General features: G+C 37.1%; 1 protein-coding gene across 9 annotated transcripts in view; it reads left to right on the forward strand.

Moving 5' to 3' along the window:
* IMMP1L (inner mitochondrial membrane peptidase subunit 1) overlaps window positions 1-12,804 on the forward strand; it is a 71,511-nt gene that overhangs the window by 53,457 nt on the left and 5,250 nt on the right. For 7 of the 9 annotated variants that reach the window (XM_077818475.1, XM_077818473.1, XM_077818476.1 and 4 more), the window contains 2 exons: window positions 9,130-9,243; window positions 11,043-11,153. In XM_077818475.1, coding sequence (XP_077674601.1) covers window positions 9,130-9,243; window positions 11,043-11,153 — 225 coding nt within the window. Of the gene's footprint in view, window positions 1-9,129; window positions 9,244-11,042; window positions 11,154-12,804 lie in introns of those variants that run through there. The other 2 variants (XM_077818479.1, XM_077818478.1) reach the window with 2 other exon arrangements.

The raw sequence follows: 12,804 nt of genomic DNA on the forward strand, positions 1-12,804 counted from the left end.
GGTATGCCTGTGAGTGATGGGCGTACACAGATTGTGGCTAGAGCTAGAGTGAATTTTTCAGTAAAACATTTTTTCATAGGAAAAGGCCATTTCATCAACACAGAAACTTTTCACAGGAAAGGGATGGTTTCGATGAATTTCCTGTTTAAAAACATTTTTGAAAAAGGTTTAAAAATTGTCAGAACAACCTGCTTTGACATTTTCAAAATGAAATGGTCCATTTTTTGTTCAGAAATTTAAGTTATTTTATAGGGGGAGTGAGTAAAAAGTATTGAAATTACTGAAACAAAACATGTTGTTTGACCCAATCTGAATGTTTTTTCAGATTTTTGGTTTGCAAATTTTTTTGAGGTTTTGACTTTTTGTCCTGATTCAAGATGGGAAAATGTTTCAAAATCTCAATGCTTGCAGAACGAGAAAAACGTTTCCTGCTCAGCTCAACTTGTGATGCCCGCTTAAGTGTTTTTAATGGAGAAGTCAATGAGAGGAGTGTTTTAGACTCTGAAGTTCTTCCTCAGAATAATCTACTGTTTTGAAACCTATGCTAGGAGCTAGGAGGTCTTCTGCCTCTAAGAGACCTCTTGCTTCTCAAAAACATGCTGGTCATTCCCTTCCATCCTCCTCAAGTCAGTCAGTGGCTCCTGCTGCCTGAGGTAGGAAGTAACAAGGATTTTCTGATGTTGCTTGTTGACAGTGGTCACCATCCCTGGTACTAGGCAAGAAAAAGTCTGTCTCATCTTTTTATGTTTCCAAGCCAGCTCCTTCCAAACTGGATCGGCACCATGTCTCTTCAGAAATTGGAATCCTGCTCTTTCCTTTGGTATCACATCAATAATCCACTGTGACTGACACTGCTGCTTTGGTAACACAGATTGCTTTTACAACTTCTGCGAACGTAGTGGTTACACTGGATCTGGAGCCTCCACTCTTGGATGTTTCTCCAGTTTCTACTTGCTCTTTGTCCCTTCCAGTACCAGAACCAACGATACAGATTATGAAAATCTTGCTATGACTATCATCTGCAGTACCATCATCTGTTTCTGAGACATTGGAGTCTGGATTTCCTTGTTCTGTTGCAACTCTTGAGAGAGCTGCATCATTCATGGAGGAAAATCTGCTTGTCTGCATCATCATCATTTCATAACAATAGAAACGCTTCTCCTAGATTTTCTCTTTGTTGTCTCAGCCTCGTTCCTGAAAGGGATTAAGAAGGAGCCCCGCTCATGATAGATCTCATGCTTCTGAGAGGTTTCAAGCATCTTGATTTCCACCTTTATGACATCATGTGTCTGTCCATTATGGGATGCAGTTTTGGCCTTACTGGTCATGATGGAACACTCAGCATCTCTGGATCCTTATTCATCTAGACCCAGATCTAGGAATAGATCATCACCTAAGGAACAATCTAACACAGTGCAGCCATCTAACCAAGGGCTTGTCTAAGAACTTGAGTAGGCTCCTCATTCTGAGGAGGCAGCTCTTGTGGAGGAATATGAGAATCAACCCATCACTTTGACTCCACAAACAGTGATTTTTAAGGCCTTTCAAGACTTGCTTAAAAGAAGGACAGACGTATCCCTTGAAGTCAATCAAGAAAGGTCCTATAAATTATTCAACATTTTTCATCCAGTCTGTCATGGCTGCTTGCCCATGCCAATAAATGAGGGTATTCTCAAACCTGCTAAAGATTTGTGACAGACCCTCCACATTGTCCTCAGCAATGTCTAAAAGATCAGACTACAAATACCACGTTCTCCCTAAAAGGTTTGAATATTTCTTTTCACATTCATCTTTAGTAGCAGCCAATGGCCAGAGATAAGGATCCCAAAATGATTATCCTTCTAGGGAGAAAGGTATATTCTTCAGCTCGCCTTCAGATGCAGATTAACAATTATCAGGCTGTGTGGACTAAGTACAACTTTCTCTAGTGAGAGAAAAATCTTATAGCTGGGCAAAAAGCTCCCTCAGGATATTAATTACCACCAAGTTCAGAACATTACAAGCTTTCATAAAAGACCTTAGTTGGCATATTTTATATAGAGTAAGATTGTATACAAACAGTTGATTCAGTTGCTCATTCTTTGGAGTTCAGACTTCCTTTTCTCCCTGTGGGGTGTCCTGACCTTGATTGTCACAATATTTACCTATGGTTTTCTCCCACAAGTCTCATGACTGCCTTGTGGAGACTAAGGTATGTCTATAGTGGAGCTGGAGGTGTAATTTCCAGTTTAGGTATGTATACCCATGCTAGTTCTGATTGACCTAGAACTCTACAAATAGAAAGTAGCCTTGGCTGCATGGGCAGTGGATGAGCTAGCTGCCCCAAGTACAATCCTGTCTGAAACCCTATGTACATTTTAAAAAAAGTGAAAGTAAAATTAGTTCATAATTTTTAATGTCAGGTTGCAGTAGCACAAATTTTCAAATTTATTTATTCAAAACCTCAACTATATTTAAACGTTTCTTAAAAGATCAGGTTATTTAAATCTCTCCACCCTGGATCTCACTATATGCATGTTTTTCATATTGCTGCCATAAGTAATCTCATTAATTCAAGTGAGGCTACTCATGGTTCTCATGGTAGTGAAGTTAAGCACATGCATAACAGTTTGTAGGATTGGGGCATTATTACCATTATCAGAATCTGACTTATTTCTTAACCTCTGAAGAGTGATGTTGAAAGAAAGCATCTCCTGACCTTCATCTGACTGCATTATATATTTCAGATACGGGAATTCCACAATGATCTTGACTACAAAGCAATTGTAACAGTGGTGGAATGTTCAGAAAGTCTTTGAATTTAGCAAATGAGCCAAAAAAGTTATAAAAAGACTTATTAATATGCTTTTCAATATTGTGAAGACTCCCTTATTCTGATCTGACTTCTGTCTCAACAAGAATCCAATTGAGACAGCTCCAAGCTGCAAGTTGCATCTGATGAAGTGAGCTGTAGCTCACGAAAGCTTATGCTCAAATAAATTGGTTAGTCTCTAAGGTGCCACAAGTACTCCTTTTCTTTTTGCGAATACAGACTAACACGGCTGCTACTCTGAAAGCTCCAAGTTTGTGCAACTTCCTTCCAATATCTATAGCTATCACTTTTCTGCACAAAAATTACTAACTGAAAAAGAGAGGTTGGCCAATTTTTAAAAGTTTGCCTCCAAAATTGCACTTGCAAGTTTCTCCCCATACAAGCAAAACATGATTGGAATATGCAAATGGATATTTGCCTGAAAAAAAAAAAGGACAGTTGGATGTGAATCCAGTTTGCTCATACAAAGGGACATGTAATAATAAAACAAATGAATGAGGGCTTATGCAAATGTTTGCTCATAAAAAAAACTTATAGATCCATTGTCAGTGTCTGATTTAAAATTTGGCCCATTCAAGCCACTTGTGAAAAAGATTACAGAAAAATGGTTCTGGAGCAGTTAAGGATCCTGACTTTAAAATGCTATTCTGTCTGAAAAGTTGACTTTTTGTAAAAATGGCATTGTGGGTTTTCATAATCATGATGTCTCACTTATTTCCTCTAGAAATGTGTACAATTTAGGAGTAAAAAAATGGGTCTTGGTTTGTTCGTTTTTTTTCTAATTTCCTACCTCCTCACAAATCCACACAGGTCTCCAGCAGTCGAGCTGGATTATATCCATATTGTTCACTTTTACCTAGAAATTGAGGTTTTTCGGGTCAAAGTGTTCCTTCAGCTACACCTGTCTTCAGATTATGCCTTCAATGACACCTGTACAGCCCAATTAGGTTTAAATGGGGATAAATTAAGGTTGATCAGTAAAGGATTTTTAGATTGCTGACAGTCTTAGATCTTTATACAGTTTATTAGTGCATGCTACATGGAATTTATTAAAATCAACAATGGACAAAACAATGTTTACAGTAAATAGTTAATTATCTTGACATAATTTACTGTAATAACTTTCCAGCATCACCTTTAATATAGAGAAATGCTGCAACTGAAATCCTTGCCTGTAGGGTATCTCACAAGTCCAAAATTGGACTTTATGCATAAGCAGTGAGATGTACTAATAAATCCAAGTGCACTTTGGTCCAGATCCTCAAGGTCTTTGGGTGCCTAACTCTCACTGAGGATCTGGGCCTCTGTGATTTAACATTGTTTCCTTTGAAGTACATATGATGTCACATGGAATTTTAGTATTAAAATCTAAAGATAGGTCAAGATTTACAATCTTAGTTCTTCTGCCTAAACAATCAGATGACTCACATTTTGAGAAATTAATTCACAATATGAGTAAGCATTTAACTACAACTAATTTCCAAAATAAAAAGATACTATTGTTGCACCATTGTCACTGTTCCTTATTATAATAGAACAGATCAGGGTCACGGAAGTGTGTTCAGATATATAACCATTTTATAGTGGGTTAGGAATGGTATATTTTATTCATAAGCAGCTCTTTCAGTAAAACCACTCAATGTGTCAAATGAAATGAATAAAATATTCAAAAATACATATGAATTTAGGGAAAAATGGCTGCTGTTCTGTATCTGAAAATATAATATTTCAAATAATTCAGATCTGCAATAATGTTCAGTCATTCAGTAAATCTTCAGTTTCCAGTTCTCATATAACATTACCTGAAGAGAACCAACTGAATTTATACTTATGATTATTGATATCAGATCTACTATACATTGACTTCTCATGCACTTGTTACTACTGTGAGGATTTTTCCAGCACAGAAAGAAAAGGATAACATGAATGTAGAGATTAAAACTGATTTCCAGTGTTGGGTTCTGGTTCTTTTTACTAGATTTATGTCATTGTATTTTAGGCCATTTGGCAGCTTTAAGGTGAACAACCTTTATTGTAAACCCAGAAGAATGATGAATGCAATTAGGGGTGATAAACAGTGTATGAATAGAGTATGTCCATTAAGCTATTTGATACCAACTTTGTTAGATATATGCTGCAGGTTATAGGATAATTAAAGGATTAAGAAAAAATAAATTTTCATTTGTGAGACATGAAATATGCAGTACTAAAACAGAACTGTTGATCTCTTAGATCTTATGCTATTCCTTAATTAGATGCAATTTACTTAATCAAATAAATTTTATTAGTACTTCGTAAATGTGTCATTTGATATTGTAGGTTCTTTCATCATATTTCACTTTAATCAGGAAAGTTAACACCTGTGGTTTATTCACAAAAGCTTTTTTTTGTTAAATGAACACCCACAGGCAATGAAGCAATTACATTTGTTGCTTGTACCAAAGTAGGAGGCACTTAAATAGACCTCAGTAGGGATAGATGAGAACTTAGAGACTTTATTCTTTTGTCCAGCACTGAGATTAGCTCTTATAGTTCAAGAAGGAAGCCTCTGAACTGAAAAGAAAAAATGGGAATGATTTAGGGTTCTTTTTAAATTTAAAACTTTGATATTACTCAAGGTGATTAGAATACCTGTGACCTTATGAAAGTTCAGCCTTTGAAAAGCACAGGCTATTGTAGAATTCTGAAAGAAGAAACCACAAGAACACGAGTACATAATTCTCTGTGCTTTTTATTTTAGAAAAAATACAGCTACTTAATTATTTCTGCATATTTACATGCATGCAAAAATGATAGAGAAAATCCGCTAAGGCAGTAAATGTTACTTTTTAAAATTCTTTTGATGTTAGATGATTCCACCTTTGTTCATGTTGTACATAGCCCATTACTCCTCAGCTATTCCCACAGAAATCAATACAGGCACCTCATACACAAAATAGAATTGAAATCAAGGAGACTACTTGAATAGTAAGATATGACTCAATGTGAGTGAGGGTGCAGAATCTGGCCTTTTGCGACTTTATCTATGTCTAAAAAATAAATACATAAATTATAAACCCTTACTTTTCTAGAAGTACAAAATCAGTATAACTCTAAGGCCTTTCACACTTAAAAGTTTTGCTACTTTAAGTATGCCAACGTACTTAATGTGACAGAACTCCCCTAGCATAGATGTAGTTATATCAGTGTAAAAGTGCTTATACCAGTATATTTTATTCGAGACAACCTAAGTGAAATAAGCTATGCCATTATAAAGTACCTTATACTGGTGTAACTGCATCCGTACTAGGGCTTTTCTGGCACAATAGTGTTGGTTAAAAAATCACGTACCGAGCTGACATTGTTATTCCAGTAAAATTTTAATTGTAGACCATGCCTAAGATGAGAGAATACTAAAAATGGTGATATTAGGTAATTTGATTTTCTCTATCACAGTCTTGTTCCAAGGATAAATGTGAATTTAAGAGTTGGGATTTTTGGTTCTGCATTTAGATATAATTAATTTTGTCATAGAAGGCTAAGCAGCTGATCCACCACGTGCAGTGAGTACAGAATGCAGCAGTGTTACTCCTGTCACGGATGTACAGAGGGAGAGTCTAGTCTACCTATTGCTTTGTCTTCTACACTAGCTGTCTGGAGGGGGCAGTTCTGATGAGCTGTTGTTTAAATTTAAAGCTTTCAGTAGATTTGGTCCCAATATCTTGCTGATCTTCTTTTGCCCTATATATCTTCTTGACCCTTCGGTAAGAAAGGTATTACACTTTTGGTATTGAAAGTATGGTCTAGAATGAGCAAAGCCGTATTTTTCCTAAAGAGCTCTGGAATGCCCTGCCTTCCAACATTAGGAGGGCCAAAGGTCCTGATCCTGCAAAGACTTATGCACATATGTAACTTTATTTACTTTCAGTAATCCCATGGAATCGATTGACTCAGAGTGTAAAGTTAAGCATCTGCATAAGTCTTTGGAAGACTGGGGCTTTAGCTTTTATTTTAAAGGGCATAAACAACTTTTTTTAAAATTATTGATTGTGGCCTGTCTTAATTCTTGGTTGTAGCGAGGTGCCTACATGATGGGCACCCATCATATAAAAGTATGATACTGTATTATTTTTAGATGTCATACATTTTGACAGTACTTTAAAATCAGTTTTTGATATGCAGAATTCTGTCATGCTTTCCATCAGGATTTGTAAAAGTTACCAAAATTGTGTATTTCATGGTGTAAGACTATTCTTCATTGCAGATATGCTCTCTAGGATGCAAACTGATAACCAGTGAAGCACATTTATAGTACTATATAGGAAATAAATGGGCCAGAGCTGACATAATTTCTGCTCAGGAGCACAGGAAGATGTGAATGGCTGCAGATGTTTGTGCATAGTTGTTCTGCAAGTGGTTGGAGTCCACCAACCCCTACGCGTTATCTTACTAATGAATACTTAGCTCTCTGCTTTGCCGTGTGTCAGGCAAAGCAAAGGAGCATGGTGACCAATGAAGTGAGATGGAGGAGAAGGAGTATTTGTGTCGTGGTGATCAGACACTGCACAGGGTGCGAGACAGTTTCAGAACCCTGCATGACGAAGGATTGATTAAAAAGACAAGGTGGGGGAGGTGTTGGTGAGACATGCTTTCAAGCTTATACAGAACTCTTTTCCAGGTCAGGTCAGGGCCTCTTTTTTTCATTGGGCTATAGTCAGTCGAGCCAGTTACCTTTTATGCACTTGATATTTCAGATATTGCTTTCAAATGACAGTAGTTTGTTGCTAGAGAGACACGGTGGGTGAGGTAATATCTTTTATTGGACCAACTTCTGTTGAGGAGAGAGAGAAGCTCTCAAGCTTACACAGAGCTCGTCTTCAGGTCTGGGAAACTTAACCAGAATGTCACAACTCAACAGATTTTCTTAGCATAAGTAGTTAACACACACTTCAAGGAACCATTCAAGGTGAAGTGGTGCGTTAACACTCCTCCAATCATAGGGAGGTGGGAAAGCACCTGTGGGTGGGGTTGTTAGTGGATTATAGATTGTTGTAATAAGACATAAATCCAGCGGATCTATTCAGTTCATGATTTTTAGTGTCTAGCAAAGTCTTTTGGAAGTGTAGTGCAGGTTTCCTTTGAGGATGAGGATTGATAGGTCAGATATAGAGTGATCACTTTGTGTCTCTCACCAACATAAGTTGGTCCAGTAACAGATATTACCTCACCCACCTTTTCTCTCTAATATCATGGGACTGTTACAACACTGCATACAGTAGTTTGATGTGTCATTTGTAGCTCTGGGAGATATTGGGTAGTGGATTACACCAGCAAGGTCATTTTTCCCCTTTGCATGTAATACTGCAGGACTGAATCTGACAGTAAATCATGGGTGGGAGGGAGAAGTGGTTGTGGTGAATGCTGTGCATGGGTAAGCTGTCAATAGCAGTAAATAGCACGAGTATTTGCAGTGGGATATTTAAAGCATAACTAGCATCAAACATGAAGGAAATTTGAGTAAAGTGGAAGCGTCAATTCATTCTAAAACCTAGATCTACAGATGAAACTCTGCGAACATATGCTGAGATGGATGTCCTACACAGATCAGTTGGACTCTAGAAATTTGATTGTCTTTTATTGACTTCCACCTTTGTTAATTAAAACAATGAGGAGTCCTTGTGGCATCTTAGAGACTAACACATTTATTTGGGCATAAGCTTTCATGGGCTAAAACCCAAGTGGACATGAATAAATTTCAGAGTGGTAGCCGTGTTAGTCTGTATCAACAAAAACAATGAGGAGTCCTTGTGGCACCTTAGAGACTACCAAATTTATTTGGGCACAAGCTTTCATGGGCTAGAACCCACTTCATCAGATGCATGGAGTGGAAATACAGGAGCAGGTATAAATACATGAAAAGATGTGAGTTGCCTTACCAAGTGTGAGGTCAGTTTAACGAGACAATCAATTAACAGCAGGATACCAAGGGAGGAAAAATAACTTCTGAAGTGGTAATGAGAATGGCCCATTTCAGACAGTTGACAAGACAGTATGAGTAACAGTAGGGGGAAATTAGTATTGGGGAAATTAGGTTTAGGTTTTGTAATGACTCAACCACTCCCAGTCTTTATTGAGGCCTAATCTGATGGTGTCCAGTTTGCAAATTAATTCCAGTTCTGCAGTTTCACGTTGGAGTCTGTTTTTGAAGTTTTTTTGGTGAAGAATTGCCACTTTTAGGTCTGTTATTGAGTGACGGGGAGATGGAAGTGTTCTCCGACTGGTTTTTGAACGTTATGGTTCCTGATGTCAGATTTGTGTCTATTTATTCTTTTGCATAGAGACTGTCCAGTTTGGCCAATGTACATGGCAGAGGGGCATTGCTGGCACATGATGGCATATATCACATTGGAAGATGTGCAGGTGAACGAGGTCCTGGTGGCGTGGCTGATGTGGTTAGTTCCTATCCCTATGATTAGGCCTGAATAAAGACTGGGAGTGGTTGGGTCATTACAAAACCTAAACCTAATTTGGGGCTGTAAATTCTACTGGACACTAGGGCACCTAAATGTTGGGCACTGCAACACTGAGCCTAAGTCCCTTTTGTGGAATTACCTTAAGACTAGATTTCAACTGTGGAAGATAATGTTTCACATCTTTCATCCTCTGCAGATGTTTTCCAGACTAGTCTGTTTCTATTCTTGATGGTTTTCATCCAGTTTCTGTCTGACCTGAGCAGTTACCTGTGGTAGTCAAATTACACTACTTAATCAGCTATCCTTGAATTCTATTTATATAATTCTGTGACAGTACTTGTTTTAGTAATAAAATTTAGGTATCTATTTTCTGCTTAGACTCACTACAGCTTTAATTGTCTTAGGGATTCTAACCCCTCCCCCTTCTATCATACTTTACAAATTTAATATTTATTTATGTGCAACTGAAATTAAATATTTATGCTGGAGGTAAGTTTTGTCCCTTTATCTGGTTATAGTTTCATCCTGACATAGGAGCATAGTAAAGTTGTCCTAAGTAGCTTGCTTCTTAAACATTGGTATTTTGGGAGATTTCACATTACGTTAAGATGCCTATGTTTGATTGTTTTCCTACTATGTAGTGGTTGGTAGGAAGTATTACAGGTATTTGTTAAATTTAAGTCTACCCTAGATTCTTAGGCATATAAACTATCAAATATAGTATTTAAGAATTATTTTGCTTTTAAGAGCTTATCCTTTTCTGAAGTTGTGAAATGTTCAGTGATTCTATTTTGTCTTACCAGCATGAATCTTAGTCATTGCATGCTATATATTTTGAATCAATTCTTTCATGCTGGTTAAATGTACGCAGCTCTGAACTGTGTTATTCTGGTTACTAATGCAACCATAGGTGCTGGAACTAGGAGTGCAGGGGGTGCTGCAGCACACCCTGGCTTGAAGTGGTTTCCATTATGTGCAGGATTTACAGTTTGGTTCAGTGGCTCTCAGCACTCCCACTATAAAATTGTTTCGGCACCCCTGAATGCAATTGTGTTTCTATTTCTTATGTTTTCATTGAGTTAGTCAGGTCCTGAACTTACAGCATGTAATATAGTTAATGCATAGAACATATAGGCAATAAAAGGTCTTTGTCATATAGTATAAGGTCACCATCATTAATTTTCAAATTGTAAAAAGAGACTTGTTTTGTGATGGTCATTATTGCAATATAATGTGCTGTGGATCCTGCCTGCACATAGAATGAACTGTGATCTTAATTAGAACTTTGACAAGCCCCACTCCGATAAAATGATGAGATTATTCGTAATTGATGTCACAATCAATTACCATTTAGATCATCATGAGCCTACTAACAGGTCTAGCCTTGGTGCTGGCCCCAGGATGTTGATGAGTGTGTGGCTGCCTTGTTCATGCTGTTCCTGCGACAGGAGGGCAGATTTTCAGTCAACATCCTAATGACCTCTTTTGAAGTCTATTAAATTAATGACCCTGTCATACTGGTCTAACCTTTTACATCTTCATTTTGGATTTTTTGTTGCAAACTAGCGTTTCTGGAGCATGTGATAGAACAGATACTTGGAAATATTTTTTTTTTCTAATCTAGCACTGTTTTAGAGACCATAGAAGTATTAATTCATGGAATGACAAGAAGACACAAGAGGGTTCACTTTACAGGTTATATCTTGAGGGATTGAATTTCCTTTAAAGAAACACATTCTACATTGTCTAACTTGTATTTTGATCTTCCCTAACTGCAGGTGCCTAAAGGGCATGTTTGGTTAGAAGGAGATAATCTCAGGAATTCTACAGATTCCAGGTGTTATGGACCTGTTCCTTATGGACTGATAAGAGGACGCATTTGCTTCAAGGTATACCTATAGACTCTAAAAACCAGTTACTTCAAACATTTTTTAAAAATATTTGAGCGAAAGTCTACTCCCATCCTTAGCAACATCACTGAACTAAATGGGGATGACTATCAGAACAACTTGGACCTTTTAGATTTTCAAGAAAAGTCTCTCCATATTTTTGGGACAAAGATAAATAGTTTCACTTGAAAATGTACACCTCAAGTGATCACCGTCATTAAGGTTGTGTGAACAGTTTGGCAAGTGAATCTATACCCATTCCATATATGTTGGCTACTACCGGTGGGGAATACAATCCATCCCCACCTTGCTTTTTTTGTAATCATTTTTCCAAAATGATGAAACAGTATAATTTTGTGTTTAGCTATTTTATATAATTTTAAACAAAATATCATTTGAGCCATAGTTCCATATTGCAAAGAACAGTGACTGAGGGGAGGTTGTCTTTTCCAGGCCTAATTACTTTAGGATCTTAACTGTAGACCTACTAACTGGACTACATCACCCTTAATACTTGTTAAACTGAAATCTCTGAACCAACTTTAACTCATGACAGGTCCACCATAATTATCTGCCCTTCACTTCTAGATATGAATCAAGTCTCTTGTTAAATGTTTTGTTACACAATAAACCATGTAGGCTTACTTTTACGGTTTCCTTTAATAGTCCTATAACCATATTTCCTATTAATTATATTTTCATATTATTTCTGTCTGCATTACGAATCAGTGTGTACAACTGTATTTAATCACTTATCAAAAATAAGGAACTAGCCTTAATTTCTCTTGTTAAACAATTACTATAAGGAGCAAGCTGGTACAGTTTAGTGGGTTCATGCAGTGGGCTTTAAAAAACTAGGTTTAAATCCTGCTGCGGACAAAGTAAAAGGTTGCTGGTCAGTATTTGCCATACATCACAAAACCACCACATACTATAATTCAGCACAGTTGGCATGTGCGCTCAGAAAAGACCCAGCTCTAGTTAAAAAATATTGTGTGTACTAATGCAGCTTAGAATCGTTAGGAGTGCATTTTCACTTTTCAGAGAATCTTGCAACTACTGACCATAATGCTTACTAAACCTGAAATAACATTTTCCCCTCAGCTTTGTCTGACCTCTGTTCTTTATGGGTTATTAAAACATTTGCCATCAGTGTCTCCCTGGCACATTACAAGTTATAGCTGTTCCATCCCTGAATGTTTGTTTGTCTTAACATGCATTTCTAGAGTATAGAACAATGATTATTCTAAACAGGGTGGTGATTGTGTGATATTGACAAATAGCCACAAGGATAAGTTGTGTATTAGTTGTGGCCTAAAGTTTGACCCAAACCTGCAAAATTATAAAGCTAGTTAGTGCATCACCCACTTAAAATGTATATATAACTAGTGAGCCCATTAAAATTATTTTAGTGAGAATCTAGTGTTAATAATTTTACTGAAAAATCTCCAGTCACTGTGACAGGATTAGAGAACTGCCACTTAGTATTATATTTTCTAGTCTGAGGTGGCCTTTTGCCAACTGATGATTATTAATGTTCTGCTGATGAGAATAAAGCATATGGTGTTTAACAAGCAAGGGTGAGTTTATACTTCAAAACACTGTGTATGTTTTAGGAAACTAATGAGATGTCTAACTCTGCTATAGCTAT

The sequence above is a fragment of the Eretmochelys imbricata genome, chromosome 6, assembly GCF_965152235.1.
Source record: "Eretmochelys imbricata isolate rEreImb1 chromosome 6, rEreImb1.hap1, whole genome shotgun sequence".
Classification (NCBI taxonomy): Eukaryota; Metazoa; Chordata; order Testudines; family Cheloniidae; genus Eretmochelys; species Eretmochelys imbricata.